Here is a 24,419-nt window from a genome sequence, read left to right as displayed (position 1 = left end):
TCCCTCTCAACCCCATTCTCCTGCCTTCTCCCCATAACCCTTGTCTTGGGGATGTGGTTTCCTCCCACATCCCAAAGGTGTGCTCGTTTACAGGTTAATTAGTCCTGTATGAATGGTCCCCAGTGTGTAGGGAAAGTGGGAAAACATAGAACAAGTGTGAGTGGGTGATCGATGGTCGGTGTGGACTTGGTGGGCCATGGGGCCTGTTTCCAAGCTACAACTCCAAAACTAAACAAAACTCCAAATCTCGGTCATCTCACACCCCCTCCCCATTGGTTCCTTGTCTTTTAAAGCCAATGTGTTGGTTGGGGACATTTGGACAGTAATATATGGATAGGAAAGGCTGAGAGGACTATGGGCCAACTGTTGGCAAGTGGGTGTAGCCCAGTATGCTGACTTGGTATGGTGCGTGGGTTTCCTCCGGGTGCTCCGGTTTCCTCCCACACTCCCAAAGACGTGTGTAGGTTAATTGGCCCTCTGTAAATTGCCCCTCGCGTGTGGATTCCCACACTGACCTTTCTGTCCCGGGCCTCCTCCACTGTCAGAGTGAGGCCCAGCGCAAATTGGAGGAACAGCACCTCATATTTCGCTTGGGCAGCTCAAACCCCAGCGATATAATAATTGATTTTTCTAATTTCAAGTAACCCTTGCATTCCCTCTCTCCCCGTCCCTCCCCACCCTGGCCGTCCTGCTAGTTCCACTGTTCACATCCATATATCCCCTCGTTATCACCTCTTCCACAGCCAACAACGGACCATTGTGGGCTCCACCTTTCCTGGTTCACCGGTGCCGGCTCTGATTTGTTCTGAACCTTTTCACACGTCTAGTTTCCCCCTCCGCTGACCCTCAGTCTGAAGAAGGGTCTCGACCCGAAACGTCACCCGGTCCTTCTCTCCAGAGATGCTGCCTGACCCGCTGAGTTACTCCAGCACTCTGTGAAACGTCACCTATCCATGTTCTCCACAGATGCTGCCTGACCCGCTGAGTTACTCCAGCACTCTGTGAAACGTCACCTATCCATGTTCTCCACAGATGCTGCCTGACCCGCTGAGTTACTCCAGCACTCTGTGAAACGTCACCTATCCATGTTCCCCACAGATGCTGCCTGACCCGCTGAGTTACTCCAGCACTCTGTGAAACGTCACCTACCCATGTTCCCCAGAGATGCTGCCTGACCCGCTGAGTTACTGCAGCATTTTGAGTCTGTCTTCGGTGTAATTGTTGAGCTGGTCTTACTGTCTCCTTTCCGCCCCAGGGCTGGCTTCCAGATTCTCAACCCCGCGCAGCGCCACGAAGATGAACAAGAAGCGGGCGCTGTCCATCTCACCGCTCTCCGACACCAGCATTGATCTGCAGACCATGATCCGCACCTCGCCCAGCTCCCTGGTGGCCTTCATCAACAACTCCCACTGCGCCTCCAGCACCAGCGGCTCCTACGGACACTTATCCATCACGGGCATCAGGTGAGGAGGAATGGGTGACGTTTCGGGTCGAGACCCTTCTTCAGACTGATGTCAGGGGGGTGGGACAAATGAAGGATATAGGTGGAGACAGGAAGACAGAGGGAGAACTGGGAAGGGGGAGGGGAAGAGAGGGACAGAGGAACTATCTAAAGTTGGAGAAGTCAATGTTCATACCGCTGGGCTGCAAGCTGCCCAGGCGAAATATGAGGTGCTGTTCCTCCAATTTGCGCTGAGCCTCACTATGGCACTGGAGGAGGCCCATGACAGAAAGGTCAGACTGGGAGTGGGAGGGGGAGTTGAAGTGCTCAACCACCGGGAGATCAGGTTGGTTAAGGCGGACTGAGCAAAGGTGTTGAGCGAAGCGATCGCCGAGCCTGCGTTCGGTTTCGCCGATGTAAAGAAGTTGACATCTAGAGCAGCGGATGCAATAGATGAGGTTGGAGGAGGTGCAGGTGAACCTCTGCCTCACCTGGAAAGACTGTTTGGGTCCTTGGATGGAGTTGAGGGGGGAGGTAAAGGGACAGGTGTTGCATCTCGTGCGGTTGCAGGGGAAAGTGCCCGGGGATGGGGTGGTTTGGGTAGGAAGGGACGAGTGGACCAGGGAGTTACGGAGGGAACGGTCTGTGCAGAATGCAGAAAGGGGAGGGGATGGGAAGATGTGGCCAGTGGTGGGGTCCCGTTATAGGTGACGGAAATGTTGGCGGATGATTTGTTGGATATGCTGGCTGGTGGGGTGGAAGGCGAGAACGAGGGGGATTCTGTCCTTGTTACAAATGGGGGGAGGGGGAGCAAGAGTGGAGCTGCGGGATGTAGAAGAGACCCGAGTGAGAACCTCATCTATAATGGAAGAGGGGAAGCCCCGTTTCCATATTGTATATAATATTGGGCGGCACGGTGGTGCAGCGGTAGAGTTGCTGCCTTTCAGCGCCAGAGACCCGGGTTCCATCCTGACTATGGGTGCTGTCTGTGTGGAGTTTGCACGTTCTCTCTGTGACCGCATGGGCTTCTTCCGGGTGCTCCGGTTTCCTCCCACATCCCAAAAACGTGCAGTTTTGTAGGTTAATTGGCTCCTACCATTACTTTTATGTGTGTTAGTTTAGTCATTCTCACTGGCAATATTTAACCTACTGTAGAAACAAGAAACTGCAGATGTTGGTTTACATAAAAAGGCACAGAGTGCTGGAGTAACTCAGCGGGTCAGGCAGCATCTGTGGAGAACATGGATAGGTGACGTTTCACAGAGTGCTGGAGTAACTCAGCGGGTCAGGCAGCATCTCTGGAGAACATGGATAGGTGACGTTTCACAGAGTGCTGGAGTAACTCAGCGGGTCAGGCAGCATCTCTGGAGAACATGGATAGGTGATGTTTCGGGTTGGGACCCTTCTTCGGTGGACATGGGTTCCGGCCTGAAATGTCACCTATCCATGTTCATAAGTTCTAGGAGCAGAATTAGGCCATTCGGCCCATCAAGTCTACTCTGTCATGGCTGATCTATTTTTCCCTCTCAACCCCATTCTCCTGCCTTCTCCCCTGACACCCGTACTAATCTAGAACCTGTCAATCTCCGCCTTAAAAATATCCATAGACATGACCTCTACAGCCGTCTGTGGCAATGAATTGCACAGATTCACCATCCTCTGGCTGAAGAAATTCCTCCTCATCTCCTTTCTAAAGGTACGTCCTTTTATTCTGAGGCTGTGCCCTCTGGTCCTAGACTCTCCCACTAGTGGAAACATCCTCTCCACATCCACTCTATCCAGGCCTTTCATTATTCAGTAAGTTTCGATGAGGTCCCCCCTCATCCTTCTAAACTCCAGTGAGTGCAGGCCCAGTGCCGTCAAACGCTCATCGTACGTTAACCCCCTCGTTCCTGGGATCATTCTCGTAAACCTCCTCTGGACCCTCTCCAGAGCCAGCACATCCTTCCTCAGATACGGTGCCCAAAACTGCTCACAATGCTGCAAATGTGGCGTACAGCGCCTTGTTGAGCCTCAGCATTACATCCCTGTGTTCATGGTAGGGTCGCCCACTGTCCCGTATTAGCCGGGACATCCCATATTTTGGGCTAAATTGGTTTGTCCCGTACGGGACAGCCCTTGTCCCGCATTAGGCCCGAATGGCACTGTAGGCCCGGACAATAGACAATAGACAATAGACAATAGGTGCAGGAGTAGGCCATTCAGCCCTTCGAGCCAGCACCGCCATTCAATGCGATCATGGCTGATCACTATCAATCAGTACCCCGTTCCTGCCTTCTCCCCATACCCCCTCACTCCGCTATCCTTAAGAGCTCTATCCAGCTCTCTCTTGAAAGCATCCAACGAACTGGCCTCCACTGCCTTCTGAGGCAGAGAATTCCACACCTTCACCACCCTCTGACTGAAAAAGTTCTTCCTCATCTCCGTTCTAAATGGCCTACCCCTTATTCTCAAACTGTGGCCCCAATGTATGCCTGGACACTGTAGGCCCAGACACTGAAGTCCGGGGGCCGCTGTAGGCCCGGAGGCCCAGGCACCGCCTAACAGAGGTTGCATAGCAACCTGCCTCCCGGCCCAGTCGGCCGCCATTGGTGGAGCGGGAGCACGTGGCCGCTGGCTGGGTGAGGTCACGAGGGGTGTGGGGCGTTACCCTTCGTCCCTTATTTGGGAGTGAGATAGTTGGCAACCCTACTTCATAGGGGCATTAACCCCAGAGATGCTGCCTGACCCGCTGAGTTCCTCCTGCACTTTGTGCCTAACCTACTGTTATTTACACTGTTGAGTGACCATCCGTAAGGCCTGGACTGTATGTGTTGTAAACTGTAGGAAGGAACTGCAGATGCCGGTTTAAACCAGAGATGGACACAAAGTGCCGGAGTAACTCAGCGGGAAAGGGTGACGTTTGGGGTCGAGACCCTTCTTCAGACTGAGAGTCAGGGGAGAGATATGGACGGTGATGTAGAGAGATGTAGAACAAATGAGTGAAAGATATGCACCAAAGTAACGATGTTGTAACCTGCCTGGTTTATGATTACAGCTCAGCGTGTGGATTCCCCCATTCTCCAGCGGCTCCCTCCACGCACCAGCAGTTCCTCATTCAGCCCAGAGGGATGTCGGCCACATTTGGCAACACGCAGCCTCTGAGCCACCCCTCTCTGTCGCACGGCCCCCGGCACCACCAGCCCACCGTGCCGTCGCTCCTGCCGCTCTCCCAGCCAGAGCGGATGCACAAGCCCTTCCAGGTACCCGGGAGGCTCGGCTCAGCCGCACCAGCAGAACACACCACCAGAGGGCGCGGGTGGGACAGCGGGGCGAAGCGAATGGGATTAGTGTCAATGGGCTGCACGGACTCAGTGGGCCAAAGGGCCTGTTTCTGTGCGTGACTCCACATTCCAAGTATTCATCCGGTTTCTGTGCTGTTTAACTCAAGGGTTCAAGGTTTCTACAACTCCTTAAAAGGTTTAGAGGGATAGGAGACGACTGCAGGTAAATGGGACTCCCAGCTTAAGTAACATGAAGGTAGACACAAAATGCTGGAGTAACTCAGCAGGTCAGGCAGCATCTCTGGAGAGAAGGAATGGGTGACGTTTCAAGTCGAGACCCTTCTTCAGACTGAGTCAGGGGGGGGGGGGGGCGGGAGTCTAAGGATATGGAAGAGTAAAGTGTGAAAAGGACAGATCAAAGCAGACGTTGGTCAAGGAAATGTAGACTGGTTCATTGTTGGCTGAGGGCAAGGTGACAACGAGGCACGCAGTCAGTAACATTAATCAGGAGGACAGTGAAACTAGTCGGAGAACTAGGGTGGGGGAGAGACGGAGAGAGAGGGAAAGCAAGGGTTACTTGAAGTTAGAGAGATCAATGTTCATACCGCTGGGGTGTGAGCTGCCCAAGCGAAATATGAGGTGCTGTTCCTCCAATTTGCGCTGGGCCTCATTCTGACAGTGGAGGAGGCCCAGGACAGAAAGGTCAGTATGAGAACGGGAGGGGGAGTGAAAGTGTTTAGCAACCACTGGACTATTTGGGCCAAAGGGCTTGTTTCTACGCTGTAGGACTCTACGACAATATAATAGGTTCAAAGGTCTTTTATTGTCACGTGTACCAATTAAGGTACAGTGATATTCGTATCACCATACAGCCATACTAACAAAAAGTGACAAGACACACAACTACATCAAAGTTAACACAAACATCCACCACAATGGATTCTCCACATTCCTCACTGTGATGGAAGGCGATAAAGTCTAATCTTCTGAGCCCATTTTTCTTCCGCGGTCGGGGCAGTCGAACCATCCATCGGGATGGATCGCAGCTCTCGCAGCCGGCAACCGGGGCGGTCGAAGGGTTACACGGATATGGGTGAAATAGGACTACTATCACAGGTAGACATCTTGTTGGCATGGACGCGTTGGGCCGAAGGGCCTGTTTCTGTGCTGTGTGGCTCTATGACTCCATGTTATTTTGGTGGCTTAACGTGGTGATGTGACAAGCACTTGCTGTTTACCAACTAACTGAAGCTCTGTCCGAACCTTGCATTTCAATCCTCCGACAGATGAAAGCGGAGTCATCGATCAGCTGTACATTGGATCTCCTCAATGGGAAATGCTTGGAGGAGAGGTCTGAGGGCGATGTGTCCAGCCCTCTCTCTACAGGCACACAGGTACAACCCTTCCCTCCAATCCTCTCCACAACGGGTGTTCGCATGCAATTCTGCATCCCAGGGCACAGACTGGATCAATGAGTGGTTTTGAGTAGAGAAGGTCAAATCAACGGGGGTACAGTGAAAAACTGTTGCTGCATGCTATCCACTCAGCAGAAAGACAATACATGATTCGGTATCACAAAATGCTGGAGTAACTCAGCGGGCCAGGCAGCATCTCAGGAGAGAAGGAATGGGTGACGTTTCAGGTTGAGACCTTTCTTCAGACTGATTCAGACTTCAGTCTGAAGAAGGGTCTCGACCCGAAACATCACCCATTTCTTCTCTTCTGAGATGTTGCCTGGCCCGCTGAGTTACTCCAGCATTTTGTGATACCTTCTATTTGTACCATATCTGCAGTTATTTTCCTACATCCCTCATACAAGATTAGAATCAATCCGTTTAGTGTATAGATACTTGAGGGAATAACGTTTAGTGCAAGGTAAAGCCAGTAAAGTCCAAACAAGGATAGTCCGAGGGTCTCCAATGAGGTAGATAGTAGTTCAGCACTGCTCTCTGGTTGTGGTAGGACGGTTCAGTTGCCTGATAACAGCCGGGAAGAAACTGTCCCTGAATCTGGAGGTGTGCGTTTTCACACTTCTGTACCTCTTGCCCGATGGGAGAGGGGAGAAGAGGGAGTGACCGGGGTGAGACTGGTCCTTGATTATGCTGCTGGCCTTGCCGAGGCAGCGTGAGGTGTAGATGGAGTCAATGGAAGGGAGGTTGGTTTGTGTGATGGTCTGGGCTGCTGGCCTTGCCGAGGCAGCGTGAGGTGTAGATGGAGTCAATGGAAGGGAGGTCGGTTTGCGTGACGGTCCGGGCTGTGTCCACAATTCGCTGTAATTTGTTTACGGTCCAGGATGGACCTGTTCCCAGAGCAGGCTGCGATGCTTCCTGAGAAAATGCTTTCTATGGTGCACCTGTCGAAGAATCTGTAAAAGTTGGGAAGTCACTCTGCAGCTGTATAAAACTTTGCTTCGGATGTATTTCAAGTGGTGGAAGGTTTAAAGGAGATGTGTGGGGCAGGTTTTCTTTTCATGTGCATGACACGGTGGCGCAGCGGTAGAGTTGCTGCCTCACAGCGCCGGACACCCGGGTTCCATCCTGACCTCGGGTGCTGTCTGTAGGTAGTTTGTACGTTCTCCCCGTGACCGCACGGGTTTTCTCCCACAACCCAGCACATTAGCATTATCCTACAGACACTAGGAACATTTTACATTTCTACCAAGCCAATTGACCGACAAACCTGCACGCCTTTGGAGTGTGGTAGGAAACCGAAGATCTCGGAGAAAACCCACGCGGGTCACGGGGAGAACGTACAAACTCCGTACAGACGGCGACCGCAGTCGGGATGGAACCCGGGTCTCCGGCGCTGTGAGGCAGCAACTTTACCGCTGCGCCACCGTGACGCCCAGGTTCCTGTGTGATACTCTGATTTATTGCAGGACCTCCTGCTGGGAATGATGGACGGAAGGGAAGATGGAGATAAGGACGATGGCAAACAGGAGACAGAGAGCATCTACGAGACTAACTGTCACTGGGAGGGATGCAGTAAAGAGTTCGATACCCAGGATCAGCTTGTACACGTGAGTATCCAAAGCCTTTGTGACTGCGAAAGCATTTCTTTTGAACTTCCGTGTGTAGGAAGGAACTGCAGATGCTGGTTTACACCAAAGGTAGACACAAAGTGCTGGAGTAACTCAGCAGGTCAGGAAGCATCTCTGGAGAGAAGAAATGGGTGATGTTTTGGGTCAAGATCCTTCTTCAGACTCCTTCAGTCACCTTCACCAGGGGGACTGTAGTGGTTCAAGATGGCCGCTCCGCTCCACCCCACCCCACCCCACCCCCCGACCTTCCCAAGGGGCCATTAGGGATGGGCAGTAAATGTCGGTCTCGTCTCTCCATACCTTGCAGCACATTAATAATGAGCACATTCATGGCGAGAAGAAGGAGTTTGTCTGCCATTGGCAGGAGTGTTCGAGAGAGCAGAGACCGTTCAAGGCCCAGTACATGTTGGTGGTCCACATGAGGCGACACACAGGCGAGAAGCCGCATAAGTGTACAGTAAGTGCCCGTGATAATTCATTCCAAGGTTTGATTGCAAGCTGACATATTGTTGAAGTGTACACTAATACGTGTGTGTCTGTGTGTGCATGTGCTTGTGTGTACATGCGTTTGTGCCTGTGTGCATGTGTATGTATGTGCCTGTGTTCATGTGTATGTGCGTGTGTGTTTGCATGTGTATGTGCGTGTGTGTGCACATGTCGGTGCACGTTTTTGCGTCTGTGCCCTTTTGTGTGCGTACATGCGTGTGCGTGTATGCGCATGTCTATGCCTGTGTGTGTGTGTGTGTGTGTGCGTGCGTGTGTTTCCAGTTTGAAGGTTGCAATAAGGCCTACTCCCGGCTGGAGAACCTGAAGACCCACCTGCGCTCCCACACGGGGGAGAAACCCTACGTGTGTGAGCACGAGGGCTGCAATAAAGCTTTCTCCAACGCTTCCGACCGAGCCAAGCACCAGAACAGGACTCATTCCAACGAGGTAAGCAATCCCCCTCCGCTAACGGCCCTGTGAATGCCTTCTGAATGCTGCCACGCACTTCACTCACTGGCTTGCGCCAGGTCGTACACGAGTGGAAAAGGCAGGTCAGGGAGTTGAGTTGAGTTCAGTTCATTGTCATGTGTACCGAGGTACAGTGAAAGGGTTTTGTTGCGTGCTAACCAGTCAGCGGAAAGACATGATTACAATTAAGCCGTCCACAGAGTAGTCAAGTCAAGTCAAGTCAATTTTATTTGTATAGCACATTTAAAAACAACCCACGTTGACCAAAGTGCTGTACATTTGATTAGGTTCCAATAGAAAAAAAATGAAAACATACAGTAGCACACAAACAGTTCACAGCGCCTCCTCAATGAGCCTCAAACGCTAGGGAGTAGAAATATGTTTTGAGCCTGGACTTAAAGGAGTCGATGGAGGGGGCAGTTCTGATCGGGAGAGGGATGCTGTTCCACAGTCTAGGAGCTGCAACCGCAAAAGCGCGGTCACCCCTGAGTTTAAGCCTAGACCGCGGGATAGTGAATAGCCCCAAGTCGGCCGATCTGAGGGACCTGGAGTTAGAGAGGGGGGTTAGAAGATTTTTGATGTAGGGGGGGGAGTGTCCATTTAGGGCTTTATATATGAATAGGAGGAGCTTGAAGTTGATTCTGTACCGTACAGGGAGCCAGTGGAGAGAGGCCAGAATCGGGGTGATGTGGTCCCTTTTACGGGTACCCGTCAGGAGTCTCGCTGCGGCGTTTTGGACCAGTTGCAGGCGGGACAGGGAAGATTGGCTGATCCCAGTGTATAGGGAGTTGCAGTAGTCTAGGCGGGAGGAAATGAAAGCGTGAATGATTTTTTCTGTGTCGTCGAATTTGAGGAAAGGTTTGATTTTAGCTATGGTTCGAAGTTGGAAGAAGCTGGCTTTTACCACAGCGTTGACTTGCTTATCAAATTTTAATGCAGAGTCAAATATCATGCCGAGTACACACATGATAAAGGGAATAACGTTTAGTGCAAGGTAAAGCCAGCAAAGTCTGATCAAGGATAGTCCGAGGGTCTCCAATGAGGTAGATAGTAGTTCAGCACTGCTCTCTGGTTGTGGTAGGATGGTTCAGTTGCCTGATAACAGCCGGGAAGAAACTGTCCCTGAATCTGGAGGTGTGCGTTTTCACACTTCTGTACCTCTTGCCCGATGGGAGAGGGGAGAAGAGGGAGTGGCCGGGGTGAGACTGGTCCTTGATGATGCTGCTGGCCTTGCCGAGGCAGCGTGAGGTGTAGATGGAGTCAGTGGAAGGGAGGTTGGTTTGTGTGATGGTCTGGGCTGCTGGCCTTGCCGAGGCAGCGTGAGATGTAGATGGAGCAAGTGCATTCTGACACAGATAGTGCGAGGGATTAATGCATTTCAGCCCTGCTCTCCTGATATTTGGTCACCCGGTAGGTAGGGGGGAGGGGAGGGAGGGAGGAGGGGGTCTCCCTGTCGGTCTGCTCCTGGGCCTGGCCAAGATGGCCGTTCGCGGGTCCAGGCAGCGGGTAGTCGAGGGTTCTGCCCGAGTCGGCTGCCTGCCCCTCTTCCGGGCCTACGTCCGTGCCCGCGTGTCACTGGAGAGGGAACACGCCGTGTCCATGGGGACTCTAGAACCTTCCGTGAACACTGGTCGCCGCGGGGAGGTCGAGGTCTGATGGTCAGAATTTGCAAACTGCATGGACAGCAGTTTTGATTAACGCAGTTCTTTGTAATGGCAATTATACAGTAAAAGCTGCTTGTTCAGCACAAATAAGGGAATGAGAAGCTATGGCCTGTGAGGGGGTGGAAATAGAGTCAACTCCCTTCAGAAGGAAGATAGACACAAAATGCTGGAGTAACTCAGCGGGTCAGGCAGCATCTGTGGAGAACATGGATAGGTGACGTTTCACAGAGTGCTGGAGTAACTCAGCGGGTCAGGCAGCATCTGTGGAGAACATGGATAGGTGACGTTTCACAGAGTGCTGGATTAACTCAGCGGGTCAGGCAGCATCTGTGGAGAACATGGATAGGTGACGTTTTGGGTCAAGACCCTTCTTCAGACGGATGTCAGGGAGAGGGAAACGAGAGGTATGAAAAGGTACAAAGAACAAATGAAAGGACAAATCAAAGCCAGCAACGGTGATCAAGGAAATGTGGAGCCCACAATGGTCCATTGTTGGCTGTGGGGAGGGTGATAACGAGCGGATACAAGCAGAGAAACTCAGCAGGGCGACAGTGAAACTAGTGCGATGACTAGGGTGGGGGAGGGACGGGGAGAGAGGGGATGCAAGAGTTACTTGAACTTAGAGATATCAATATTTATTTGAAGTTAGAGAAATTCTGGACCTTCAGAAGGAAATTGGATAGGTATGTGAAGGAAAATAATTTGGAAGGAAGGCAGGGGATAGAACTGTATGGATTTGCAGTAAGGAATGGCCTCCTTTCCATCATTACAATTCCACGATTCTTTGATTCTTAATTGACCCAAACATTTGGCAAAACCAGCAAATGATTTTAGCCTTGCTGGGGTAGTCTGACAAGGAACGAGCCCCATAGATGTCTGGGTGTGGAGAGGATGTTTCCACTAGTGGGAGAGTCTCGGACTGGAGGACACAGCCTCAGTATAAAAGAAGGAGATGAGGAGGCATTTCTCTAGCCAGAGGATGGTGAATCTGTGGAACTCATTGCCACAGACGGCTGTGGAGGCCAAGTCAGTGTTTGTGTTTAAGGTGGAGATTGATAGATTCTTGATTAGTAAGGGCGTCGGGGTTATGGGGAGAAGCAAATTAGCACCCCACCCAAGCTACTTCTTCAGCCTCTCCATCTAGTGAGTGTCACGGTGGCGCAGCAGCAGAGTTGCTGCCTCACGGCGCCAGAGACTCAGGTTCGATCCCAACTACGAGTGCTGGCTGTACAGCGTTTGTACATTCTCCCCGTGGATTTCCCCCAAGATCTTCGGTTTCCTCCCATAGTCCAAAGACGTGAATGTTTGTAGGTTAATTGGCTTGGTATAATTGTAAAATGTCCCTCGTGTGTGTAGGATAGTGTTAATGTGCGGGGATCGCTGGTCGGCGCGGACTCAGTGGGTCGAAGGGCCTGTTTCCGCGCTGTGTCTCTAACCTAAACTAATCTGTCGCTCCCCTCCCACTTTGTCCATCGGTCTGGTTGTAACCACATTGTCCGTGTTCAACAGAAGCCATACGTGTGCAAGATCCCGTGTTGCACCAAGCGATACACGGACCCCAGCTCGCTGAGGAAGCACGTGAAGACTGTGCACGGCCCCGAGGCTCACGTGACCAAGAGGCAGCGCGGCGACCTTGGCACCAGGCCTCCCCAACCACAGGATGGCACCAGGCCGCTGCTGGCACTGGACGGAGAGACCCCGTACGACGAAGCTCACAGCATCGGCACCAGGAAGATGGAGGACTTCCTGCAGGGACGGTTAATGGTGGCCGACACGACCATGGCAAGCAAACGCTCCGCACACGCCAGACCCTACACCTCCCTCAGCCGCCCCGCCTCCTGCTCACCTGGAATCATACTGCACAAGCAAAGGTTTAGTTTAGAGATACAGGCCCTTTGGCCCACCGAGTCCGTGCCCACCAGCGATCTCCGCACACTAACACTATCCTATACACACTAGGGACAATTTAGTTTCACCAAGCACCGTACATTCTGGTAAACCTCCTCTCCAAAGCCTCCACATCCTTCCTGTAATGGGGGACCAGAACCACACGCAACACTCCAAATATGTCCTCCTCACCCATCGGGCAGCACGGTGGCGCAGCGGTAGAGTTGCTACCTCACTGCGCCGGAGACCCCGGTTCCATCCTGACTCCGGGTGCTGTCTGTACAGAGTTTGTACGTCCTCCCCGTGACCTGCGTGGGTTTTCTCCGGGTGCTCTGGTTTCCTCCCACACTCCAAAGACGTGCGGGTCTGCAGGTTAATTGGCTTCAGTAAAATTGTAAACTGTCCCTAGTGGGTGTAGGATAGTATTAGTGTGCGGGGATCGCTGGTCGGTGTGGACTCGGTGGGCCGAAGGGCCTGTTTCCGCGCTGTATCTCCAAACTCATCCTGCTCGGCCTCTCTCTATGGGGATGGTAACATGCTCGTAAATCCTCTCTGCTCCCTATAGCTCAGTCCCTCAGGTCGTGGCAACATCCTCGTACATTATCTGTGTCCCTGTGGCCCGGGCCCTCGAGTCCTGGCAGCATCCTCGTACATTATCTCTGTTCCCCACAGCTGGGGCCCTCGAGTCCTGGCAGCATCCTCGTACATTATCTCTGTTCCCCACAGCTGGGGCCCTCGAGTCCTGGCAGCATCCTCGTACATTATCTCTGTTCCCCACAGCTGGGGCCCTCGAGTCCTGGCAGCATCCTCGTACATTATCTCTGTTCCCCACAGCTGGGGCCCTCGAGTCCTGGCAGCATCCTCGTACATTATCTCTGTTCCCCACAGCTGGGGCCCTCGAGTCCTGGCAGCATCCTCGTACATTATCTCTGTTCCCCACAGCTGGGGCCCTCGTGTCCTGGTAACGGTGTGATCTTTCTTTTGCAGAAGCCCCAGGCCAGCCCCGGAGGTCACTCATCGAGCAGCAGCGAGAGGTCCTTTCAGGGAAGCGCCAACAACAACGACAGCGGGGTGGAGATGAACGCCAACGGCGGCGGCAGCTTCGAAGACCTGACCAGCATCGAAGACGCGCCGTGCGCCGATTCCACGGCGGCCCCCTCGACCACGGCAGAGGCCAGGCTGCGGCGGAATGCCACGGCGCTGCAGCGGCTGGCCGAGCTGAAGATCGGGAAGCTCAAGCAGATACGCAAGCCCACGCCGCCATCGCGGGCAGCGAACATGCCCGCGATGCAGGGCATCGGTGAGCAGTTCTACCCTGGGCGGGCGGGAGGGCCGCGGAAACCTCAGAGATCTTCCCCGGTTCCCGTGGGCGGGGGGGAGAGGGGGGGGCAGGCCTGTCTTTCATCCATCCGTCACCCAGCTTTGCACAAACGGTCAAGTCATCCAGAGGTTGCAGCGGCCAAACTGACTCAAACATCAACCTGTGGGTGAATTCCCCGTTTTTACCCAAAATCTTTATTCACCTCCAACAACTAACAACTTCACACCTTACCCTTCCATATCTCTAACTTCCTTCCCCCTGACTCTCAGTCTGAAGAAGGGTCTCGACCCAAAACGTCACCCATTCCCTTCTCTCCAGAGATGCTGCCTGACCCGCTGAGTTACTCCAGCACTCTGTGAAACGTCACCTATCCATGTTCTCCAGTGATGCTGCCTGACCCGCTGAGTTACTCCAGCACTCTGTGAAACGTCACCTATCCATGTTCTCCACAGATGCTGCCTGACCCGCTGAGTTACTCCAGCACTCTGTGAAACGTCACCTATCCATGTTCTCCACAGATGCTGCCTGACCCGCTGAGTTACTCCAGCACTCTGTGAAACGTCACCTATCCATGTTCTCCAGAGATGCTGCCTGACCCGCTGAGTTACTCCAGCACTCTGTGAAACGTCACCTATCCATGTTCTCCACAGATGCTGCCTGACCCGCTGAGTTACCCCAGCACTCTGTGAATGTCACCCATTCCCTTCTCTCCAGAGATGCTGCCTGACCCACTGAGTTACTCCAGCACTTTGTGTCCATCTTTGGTGTAAACCAGCATCTGCAGTTCCTTCCTACACAACTAACAAGAGCAAGGTGACCAAAGAGCAGAGGTTTCTAAATCTCCAGGGAACAGCTTTTAGGGCACAGCAGGAATTTGGAGATTAGTTTAGTTTAGTTTAGAGATCCAGTGTGGAAACAGGCTATTCAGCCCACCGAGTTCATGCTGACCAGTGATCACCTGTTCTCATCTCCACACACGAGGGACAATTTACAGAAGCCAATTAACCTAAAAACCCAAGGTCTTTGGAGTGTGAGAGGAAACCAGAGCACCCGGAGAAAACCCACGCAGGTGACGGGGAGAACGTACAAACCCCGTACAGACAGCACCCGTAGTCAGTTGCTATGGAGGGCGTGCAGAGTAGGTTCACTAGGTTAATTCCCGGAATGGCGGGACTGTCGTATGTTGAAAGGCTGGAGCGATTGGGCTTGTATACACTGGAATTTAAAAGGATGAGGGGGGATCTTATTGAAACATATAAGATAATTAGGGGATTGGACACATTAGAGGCAGGAAACATGTTCCCAATGTTGGGGGAGTCCAGAACAAGGGGCCACAGTTTAAGAATAAGAGGTAGGCCATTTAGAACGGAGATGAGGAAGAACTTTTTCAGTCAGAGAGTGGTGAAGGTGTGGAATTCTCTGCCTCAGAAGGCAGTGGAGGCCAGTTCGTTGGATGCTTTCAAGAGAGAGCTGGATAGAGCTCTTAAGGATAGCGGAGTGAGGGGGTATGGGGAGAAGGCAGGAACGGGGTACTGATTGAGAGTGATCAGCCATGATCGCATTGAATGGCGGTGCTGGCTCGAAGGGCTGAATGGCCTACTCCTGCACCTATTGTCTATTGTCTATTGTCTATTGAGATCTGATGATATTTCTTTCCCACCCAAAACCTCCACTGAGGGGAGATTGAAATCTGAAAAGCATTGCCCGAGGCCAAACCATTCACAAAGTACCGAGATCAGTACTTTAATCACTAAAGCAGAGAAGACGAGGCAGCTTGCTGGTAAATGGTATTAATGTAGGTGGATATTTGTGGGTCAACAAGGGCATGGTGGGTCGAAGGGCCTCTTTATGAGGTCAAATTCCCTTCAGCCATGTGGAACAAGAACAGTACAGCAATGGAACAGGCCCTTCAGCCCACAATGGCTGTGCCGAACATGATGTCAAGTTAAACTAATCCCCTCTGTCTGTACATGATCCATATCCATGTGTCTATCTAAAAGCTTCTTAAACGCCACTATCGTTTTTGCCTCCACCACCACCCATGGCAGCGCGTTCCAGGCACCCGCCACCCTCTGTGCAAAAAAACTTGCCCCACACATCTCCTTTGCCCCTCTCACTTTATAGCTGTGCCCTCTGGTATTTCCACCCTGCGGGAAAAAAGGTTATAAAAAAATAGGAGTAGAATTAGGCCATTTGGCCCATCCAGGACTGGACAAGCTAGATGCAGGAAAAAATGTTCCCAATGTTGGGGGAGTCCAGAACCAGGGGTCACACACAGTCTAAGAATAAAGGGGAGGCCATTTAAAACTGTGGTGAGGAAAAACCTTTTCACCCAGAGAGTTGTGAATCTGTGGAATTCTCTGCCACAGTGGGCCAATTCACTGGATGAATTTAAAAGAGAGTTAGATAGAGCTCTGGGGGCTAACGGAATCAAGGGATATGGGGAGAAGGCAGGCATGGGTTATTGATTGTGGATGATCAGCCATGATCACAATGAATGGCGGTGCTGGCTCGACGGGCCAAATGGCCTCCTCCTGCACCTATTTTCTGTTTCTAAGTCTACTCTGCCATTCAATCATGGCTGATCTCAAGGTTCTGTCTGGCCACCCTATGTCTGCCGGAAGATCTGATGCTGGAACTCTTCTTCCTCCACAGCTCTTCCCAGTGAGGTGCCCATGTGCGGATCTGCGGCTCTACCTTGCCACCGACTGGCGGAACCGGCGGGCAAGGGGCGCGGGGCAAGGATGCCGCTCCCAGAGCGGCGGGACAGCAGCGCCAGCACAGTCAGCTCGGCCTACACTGTCAGCCGCCGGTCGTCGGCCATTTCCCCTTACCTGTCCAGCCGCCGCTCCAGCGAGGTGTCCCTGGTGGGCGGCCTCGGCAACTCCAGCGGTGAACCCTACGACCCCGGCTCTCCCGACGCCACGCTGCCGGGGCTGCCCGTCCTCTCTCCCGCCCAGCAGTACCGTCTCAGGGTCAAGTACGCCGCTGCCACCGGCGGGCCGCCGCCCACCCCCTTGCCCCACCCGGAGCCGGGGGGTGCCCTCTCACCCTTCCACGGCGGGCTCTACCGCCCCGGCGGGCACGGCTTCCCGGGCCACAGGCCGCAGTGCCGGGGCGGCGAGAGCGGCTACGAGCCGAGGTCGCACTACGGGCCGGGGTTGAGCGTGAGGCGGGCAAGTGAGCCAGTGCGGCCGGCAGCAGACTCGCAGTCGATGCCCAAGGTGCAGCGCTTCAACAGCCTCAGCAACGTGGGCCCCACCGCCACCGCCTCAACACCGGGCAGCTGCCGCCTGGCACCCACTGCCAGCTCAGACACCAACTCCTACCCCCACCTCTACTCCCCCTGGCCGCCCAGCATCACGGAGAACACCCTGATGGAGGTGGGCAGCCATGCCAACCCGGGGCCTGCTGGCCACATGGCGCCCTACCAACACTGCCAACGCGCCCTTGTGCCTCCCTTACACGATCAGCTTTGCCATACACAATCGGCAGAGCTTCACAGCCCAGGGCAATTGCACCATCCGAGTCTCTATGCCAACGCCAATGCCAATACAGGGAACATGCAGGTTGGCATTGCCCATCAGGCCATGGCAGATGGCAGCGTCTCGCAGCAGCACCACATTGTAGACCAGCGTCAGATGAGAGAGTGCACTGCACAGTTCCAGACCCAGGGACAAGTCTGTCCTCATGAGAACCACATGCCCATCCAGTGGAATGAAGTCAGTCCGGGCAGCATGGATATTGCTGCCATTAAGATGCCCACCCAGCGCGGCATTGACCCAAGCCCAGTCCAACCCAGTCAGTGCCTTAAGCAGGTCAACCACAGGTCACCTTTATCCCCGCACTCCCTGCCCTACATCCAACACAACATGAATGTGACTCCCAGCCCCCTGTGCCAGCAGAGCGCGTTCGGTAATGGGCAGCGGGCACAGCCTGGGCACCAGCAGCAGGTGAAGCCCGAGCACCAGTTTCACCAGCCGGTGCCAATGTTAAACCCCTGCCAAAACACAAAGCAAGCAATGGGAAGCAGGCAAGACTTCAACCTGCCCAAACCCGCGATGCCCACTGCAGAGTGCCTGAGGCGCGATTGCTGCCAACCAGCGGACAGCCCGCCGCGCTCCTGCCACAGCATGGCCGTGAACGCGGGCACGCTGTGCTCGCCGCTGCGGGAGGGGCGGTGGGGTGGCGGTGCCCGCACGCCCATGATGCAGGTCAAGGAGATGATGGTGAGGAACTACGTGCAGTCGCAGCAGGCCCTCATGTGGGGCGAGGCGGCGCAGAGCCAGGGCACCGCCAGTCCATGCCAGGCCCTGCGCAGCCCACCTCCCCACAGCCCACGGGCACAATGCCAGCCCTACACAGGGTACGCGGACTGCCAGGGTCACCCGTCTCTGCTGAGCCCGCAACCCCGAGCGGCTGCCACGCAGCCAAAGACACTGCTGGACGCGGCTGGCGGGTGCTTCAGCCACGGGATGGCACCCCACCCTCCTCCGGCCCAAAAGCTGCCACCAAGACAAATCGCTGAGAGAGAATTCCTGCCGCACGTCAGCCCTGTCCACAAGCCAGCAGCCGCCAGCACCGAGCGGCACATCAACCTCCCACCCATACACTGTCCACTGGAGTCACCGCAAGATGCATCACTGCTTTACTGCAGCCCCATGCAGATCCAACAGGCAAGGCCGCACTTCAGGAAGCAGGCGGCAAACTCAATGCATCTGCAGTCATCGCAAGACAGCTGCGCTGTTCAGCATCAGCAGCAGCAGCAGCTGATGTTGGACTTGGACCCCATGAAGCTCGGCTCGCCACTCTACCCGGCCGACAGTCGCATGTCCATCTGCATGGAGTCGCTGGATCTCGAGCATCCTCAGATCGACTTTGCAGCGATCGTGGACGAGGCCTGCGACGGGCCCCTCAGTCCCAACATCATCCCAGCATCCTCCTGCCTGGCCACCCCCTGCAGGCCGAGCGGCTTGCAGACAGGAATGTCCAACATGGCCATCAGCGACATGACCTCAGTGCTCACCACCCTGGCAGGGCAGAGCAGGTTTGCCAACGCCATGCCGTGACAGGGCGACCAGCCGAATGGTGCCAGCGGCTGGCGCGATGACGGACATCACCGCATTGGCACCAACAGTTCAAACTCGCATCTACTTGGCATGAAGCCGTTCAAAGTAGGCTGGCGCCTGCAACTGGCAAGGTTAGACCTGCTGGACAAGAGTAGGACGTACATCATTTTGAACGACTGCCAATTGTCCCACCCTAACCTTGTCCAAAGTACCTGCATCCCGAATCATCTCCTGGCGCAGAGCGCACCGTGGACTGGACACACCGAGGCAGCCCGGACGGAGTACACTTGCACATCACAGACGCCCCGAGTCAGACGTTGAGTTTATTGTCACGTGTGCCGAGGTACAGTGAAAAGCTTTTGTTGTGTGATATCCAGCCAGCGGAAAGACAATACATGATTACAGTCGAGCCGTTTACAGTGTATAGATGCATGATAAGGGAATAACGTTTAGTGCAAGGTAAAGCCAGCAAAGTCCGATCAAGGATAGTCCGGTCTTAAGACAGGTTTCTTTTAGTCTGTGTTGGAAGGAACTGCAGATGCTGGTTTAAACTAAAGATAGACACAAAAAGCTGGAGTAACTCCGCGGGACAGGCAGCATCTCTGGAGAGAAGGAATGGGTGACGTTTCGGGTTGAAGAAGGGTCTCGACCCGCAACGTCACCCAGTCCTTCTCTCCAGAGATGCTGCCTATCCCGCGGAGTTACTCCAGCACTTTGTGTCTCTTATCTTCTTTTGTTTTGTGTTTATTTTTAAACATATGTCACTGCCGTGATTAGATTCGTCAGGAAGAATTCAAAGGGAAGGTGAGAGTACGGCATTAGCCACAAAATGGCGCTGCTGCATTCCCTGAGCCCTACCATCATGCCGCATGCATTCAGTCCCTCCGCTTCTTCCTCCCAAGAGTCAAGAGGAGTCCAGGGTGTTTTATAGAAGTGTAGAAAAATAACTGCAGATGCTGGTACAAATCAAAGGCATCACAAAATGCTGGAGTAACTCAGCGGGTCAGGCAGCATCTCAGGAGAGAGGGAATGGACTCCAGTCTGAAGAAGGGTCTCGTCCCGAAACATCACCCATTCCTTCTCTCCTGAGATGCTGCCTGACCTGCTGAGTTACTCCAGCATTTTGCGATACCAAAGTGTTTTATTGTCATCTGTCCCAGATAGAACAATGAAATTCATACAACAAACGGCAGTCCGTAACCATGTGTTCAGGAGCTGCCAACGCTCCTCCAACTACGTACAAAGGTTCAGTCCAGTCCCCACCGGGTACTGCACCCCATAGAGTCATAGAGTGATACAGCGTGGAAACAGGCCCTTCGGCCCAACTTGCCCACACCGCCCAACATGTCCCAGCTACACTAGTCCCACCTGATCACGTTTGGTCCATATCCCTCCAAACCTGTCCTATCCATGTACCTGTCTGTTTCTTAAATGTTGGGATAGTCCCTGTCTCAACTACCTCCTCCGGCAGCTCGTTCCATACCCCCACCACCCTTTGTGTGAAAAGGTTACCCCTCAGATTCCTATTAAATCTTTCCCCCTTCACATTAAACCTATGTCCTCTGGTCCTCGATTCTGGGCAAGACACTCCGTGCATCTACCCGACCTATTCCTCTCATGATTTTATACTCCTCGATAAGATCACCCCTCATCCTCCTGTGCTCAGTTGGACCTGCCCCACCAGTGCTGCACCTCAGTACCATCACAAGTGCCTCTGCTGCTGTCGTGTCAAGTGCGCTTTAACAGTACCGCCAAGGACTCGTTGTCACATTTCTTGTTGAGTCTCACTGATATCTCACCGGTACAGTGCTTGGCGTTACTGAAATTGTTCTGACGTCTGGTTTGAGATGACGTCTTGCCATTGCCAGCACCGCTTGAGGTGTCCACATCTCTGGAGGCCGTTCCCATCCCTCACTCCACCTTTGGAGAAATGACAAAGCAAGAACCAACTTGGAATCTGACAACCGGCACCACGGTGCCCGGAAACTTGCAGGAAGGATTCCTTCCCTTCCTTAGGGGTAGTGATATTTGGAACCTGCTTTTTAATAATAGGATTTAATAACCTTCAGTAAGTTTAAGTGAAAGTGTTGCCTCTGCTTACACTTAGAGGGCAAATTGTCTGATTGATCTTTGCACAGAGGAGAGTTAAGAGACAGTGACAAATAATGTTTTGTACGTCAAAGGAAAATTCTCAGTGCAGAATTCACAGGGATATGTCATAGAAAAATTACTTTTTTGCAGTATTTTTGTGTCTATAGCAAATGCCTAATCCCCTTTACACCTCGAGTTCCCTCCAATTCATTCTGTAAATAATGAAACAGAAAGGACTGCTTTGTACATGGTCAGTCCATTATTTTGGTTCTTAGCAACGGAATAGTTCATGAACAGAATGATATCCGGTATTTTTGTACGTTTTCAAATAAACCTGTGCAAAACCTGTAACGTGTGTGTTAACCCTCTGTCCTCGACGACCATTGTGAACCGTGAAGCACTATAGATAAAACAATCAGTGGCTCCCGCCACCGTTGGTGGTCTAACACAGCCTATTGCGTGGAACTGCACTGTCAATACTTCCACTGCTTTTGACGTTACTGTTCTTATCTACAAGTCGAATTGGTATTAAGGAAGGTGAATGCAATGCCAGCATTTATTTCGAGTGGGCAAGAATACAAAAACAGGGATGCAAATGCTGAGGCTCCCGAAGGCACTGGTCAGGCCGCATTTGGAATATTGTGCGCAGCTTTGGGCCCCATATCTGAGGAAGGATGTGCTGGCTCTGGAGAGGGTCCAGAGGAGGTTTACGAGAATGATCCTAGGAATCATTGGGTTAACATATGATGAGCGTTTGACGGCACTGGGCCTGTATTCGCTGGAGTTTAGAAGGATGAGGGGGGACCTCATTGAAACTGACCGAATAGTGAAAGGCCTGGATAGAGTGGATGTGGAGAGGATGTTTCCACTAGTGGGAGAGTCTAGGACCAGAGGGCACAGCCTCAGAATTAAAGGACATGCCTTTAGAAAGGAGATGAGGAGGAATTTCAGAGGGTGGTGAATCTGTGGAATTTGTTGCCACAGATGGCCATGGAGGCCAAGTCAATGGATATTTAAAAGTGGAGATTGATAGATTCTTGATTAGTTTGGGTGAAAAAGGGTTATGGGGAGAAGGCAGGAGAATGGGGTTGAGAGGGAAAGATAGATCAGCCATGATTGTGTGGCGGAGTAGACTTGATGGGCCGAATGGCCTAAATCTGCTCCAATAACTTATGAACATATGACCTCATATCATCATCAGTTGTCTCCAGGTTAATCTTTCCCTTCGTTTCTCTGTACACATTCTCCATAACTCTTTGATGTGTACAACTCAAGCATTCAACACACTATAGTATTTTTTATTTCAACTTATTCGATCTTAAAAATGCAGAGCTATCGAGCACCCTTCTGCATATGACAGATTTGAACTGCCCTCTTAGCCCAGTTCTCCTTTGAGTATTGTTGCACTGATCCATCGAGTCATCCACTGAAAATTTTCTCCCAAATTCCTTGGATGGGAATGTCCAGAATCAGAGGGTTCTCTCAGCAAGGGACAGTTTTGGAAGGTGGCAATCATGACTGAGATGAGGGTGAATTTCTTCTCAGAGCCCCATAAAAAACATAAGGCTGAGATGGATGGTGAAAAAAAAAGAGTAATAAAAAAAGAAGTGCAGATGCTGGTTTATACCAAAGATAGACACAAAGTGCTGGAGTACCTCAGCAGGTCAGGCAACATCTCTGGAGAAAATGGATACGTGACGACTCGGGTCGGGACCCTTTTTCAGACTGTCAGAGTGCAGAGAAGATTTACGAGGATGTTGCCAGGACCCGAGGGAGGGCCTGAGATACAGGGAGAGGTTGAGCAGGCTAGGACTTAGTGGTGTACAAAATGATGACAGGACTACACAGCTCGGAAGACACTCCCTGAATTTGGTCGTATGTGTTATAACACTTCTGTATCTCTTACCTGATGGGAGAGGGGAGAAGAGGGAGTGATCAGGGAGAAACTTCAAGGGAAAGATTAAACTGGAGTCTTTTGCCCAGAGTAGGGAAATCGAGAACCAGAGGACATAGGTTTAAGGTGAGGGCAGATTCAATAGGAACCTGAGGGGTAACGTTTTCACATAAAGGGTGGTGGGTGTATGGAGGTAGTTGAGGATAGGACTCTAGCAATGCTTGAGAAACATTTAGTCAGGTGCATGGACAGGACAGGTTTAGAGGGATATGGGCCCATGGTGGGCATGTAGTACTGGTGCAGATGGGGCATGTTGGTCAGCGTGGGCAGGTTGGGCCAAAGGGCCTGTTTCTACGCTGTATTACTCTCTGACTCCAGAGATGCTGCCTGTGCCATTTGGTCACTCCAGCAGTTTGTGTCTATCTTCGAGGAAGAAAGAGGAATGGTTAGAGGCTGGAACCTGCTTGAGGGGCTGAATGGTCTGTTACCACTTCCACTTCTCATGGGCTGTGATGAAGGGTCAGAGTGTCCAGGGGGAAGATTCCTCAGGCACCAGCAGCTCCCTGGCTGATCGTTCACACGTGGTTTGGAGAGTGAAGACGGTTTGGTTATTCAACTGTGGAGGCCTGTCCCAGCCTGCAATGTCCGCGTGCCGTGAAACAATGAGAATCCTCGCGTTCATCCGCACGGTCACACTGCAGCACTCGGGTTCTCACTCAGAAGGGATTAGATTTTTTTTTTAAATCAATCTTTGAACAGCCACAAGAGGGCAGCAAGAGACCACAATATATCTTCACATCAGAGTCAGGCCATCTGCCCCCAGGTCCAGTTTAGTTTACGAAACGTGTAGGAAAGAACTGCAGATGCTGGTTTACACTACAGACACAAAACGCTGGAGTAACTCAGCGGGACAGGCAGCATCTCTGGAGAGAAAGAATGGGTGACGTTTCAGATTTAGATTTAGATTGTTTTTTAAGATTTAGAGATACAGCGCGGAAACAGGCCCTTCAGCCCACCGGGTCCGTGCCGCCCAGCGATCCCCGCACATTAACACTATCCTACACACACTAGGGACAATTTTTACATTTTACCCAGTCAATTAACCTACATACCTGTACGTCTTTGGAGTGTGGGAGGAAACCGAAGATCTCGGAGAAAACCCACGCAGGTCACGGGGAGAACGTACAAGCTCCGTACAGACGGCGCCCGTAGTCAGGATCGAACCTGAGTCTCCGGCGCTGCATTCGCTGTAAGGCAGCAACTCTACCGCTGCGCCACCGTGCCGCCCGTCAAGACCCTTCAAACTGAGAGTCAGGGGAGAGGAAGACTAGGGATATGGAGGGGTAAGGTGTGAAAATGGTAGATCAAAGCAGATGGTGGTCAAGGAAATGTGTTGTACATTGTTGGCAGCGAAGGTGACAAGGAGGCATAAAATCAGTAAAATTAATCATGACGACATTGAAACTAGTCGGAGAACTAGGGTGGGGGAGGGATGGAGAGAGAGGGAAAGCAAGGGTTATTTGAAGTTATAGAAATCAATATTCATACCGCTGGGTTGTAAGCTGCCCAAGCGAAATATGAGGTGCTGTTCCTGCAATTTGCGTTTGGCCTCAGGCTCCCTCGGCAAGGCCAGCAGCATAATCACACCCCGGCCACTCCCTCTTCTCCCCTCTCCCATCAGGTAAGAGATAACGCACACGACCAGATTCAGGGACAGTGTCTTCCCAGCTGTTTTCAGGTAACTGAACCATCCTACCTACAACTAGAGAGCAGTCCTGAGCTACCATCTACCTCA

At 52.5% G+C, this 24,419-nt stretch overlaps 1 protein-coding gene across 1 annotated transcript in view; it reads left to right on the top strand.

Moving 5' to 3' along the window:
• LOC144611988 (zinc finger protein GLI1-like) overlaps positions 1 to 18,713 on the top strand; it is a 67,954-nt gene extending 49,241 nt beyond the window's left edge. The window contains exons 5-14 of the mRNA XM_078431372.1: positions 1,256 to 1,463; positions 4,479 to 4,683; positions 5,991 to 6,098; positions 7,583 to 7,723; positions 8,052 to 8,201; positions 8,513 to 8,677; positions 11,872 to 12,144; positions 13,237 to 13,549; positions 16,226 to 17,960; positions 18,039 to 18,713. Of these exons, the coding sequence (XP_078287498.1) occupies positions 1,256 to 1,463; positions 4,479 to 4,683; positions 5,991 to 6,098; positions 7,583 to 7,723; positions 8,052 to 8,201; positions 8,513 to 8,677; positions 11,872 to 12,144; positions 13,237 to 13,549; positions 16,226 to 17,960; positions 18,039 to 18,639 (3,899 nt within the window). The 3' untranslated portion in view covers positions 18,640 to 18,713. The remainder of the gene's footprint in view (positions 1 to 1,255; positions 1,464 to 4,478; positions 4,684 to 5,990; positions 6,099 to 7,582; positions 7,724 to 8,051; positions 8,202 to 8,512; positions 8,678 to 11,871; positions 12,145 to 13,236; positions 13,550 to 16,225; positions 17,961 to 18,038) is intronic.
• The last annotated feature ends 5,706 nt before the right edge of the window (positions 18,714 to 24,419 follow it).

The sequence above is a fragment of the Rhinoraja longicauda genome, chromosome 42 (genome assembly GCF_053455715.1).
Source record: "Rhinoraja longicauda isolate Sanriku21f chromosome 42, sRhiLon1.1, whole genome shotgun sequence".
Lineage (NCBI taxonomy): Eukaryota > Metazoa > Chordata > Chondrichthyes > Rajiformes > Arhynchobatidae > Rhinoraja > Rhinoraja longicauda.
This window is presented reverse-complemented; position numbering and strand designations above follow the sequence as displayed.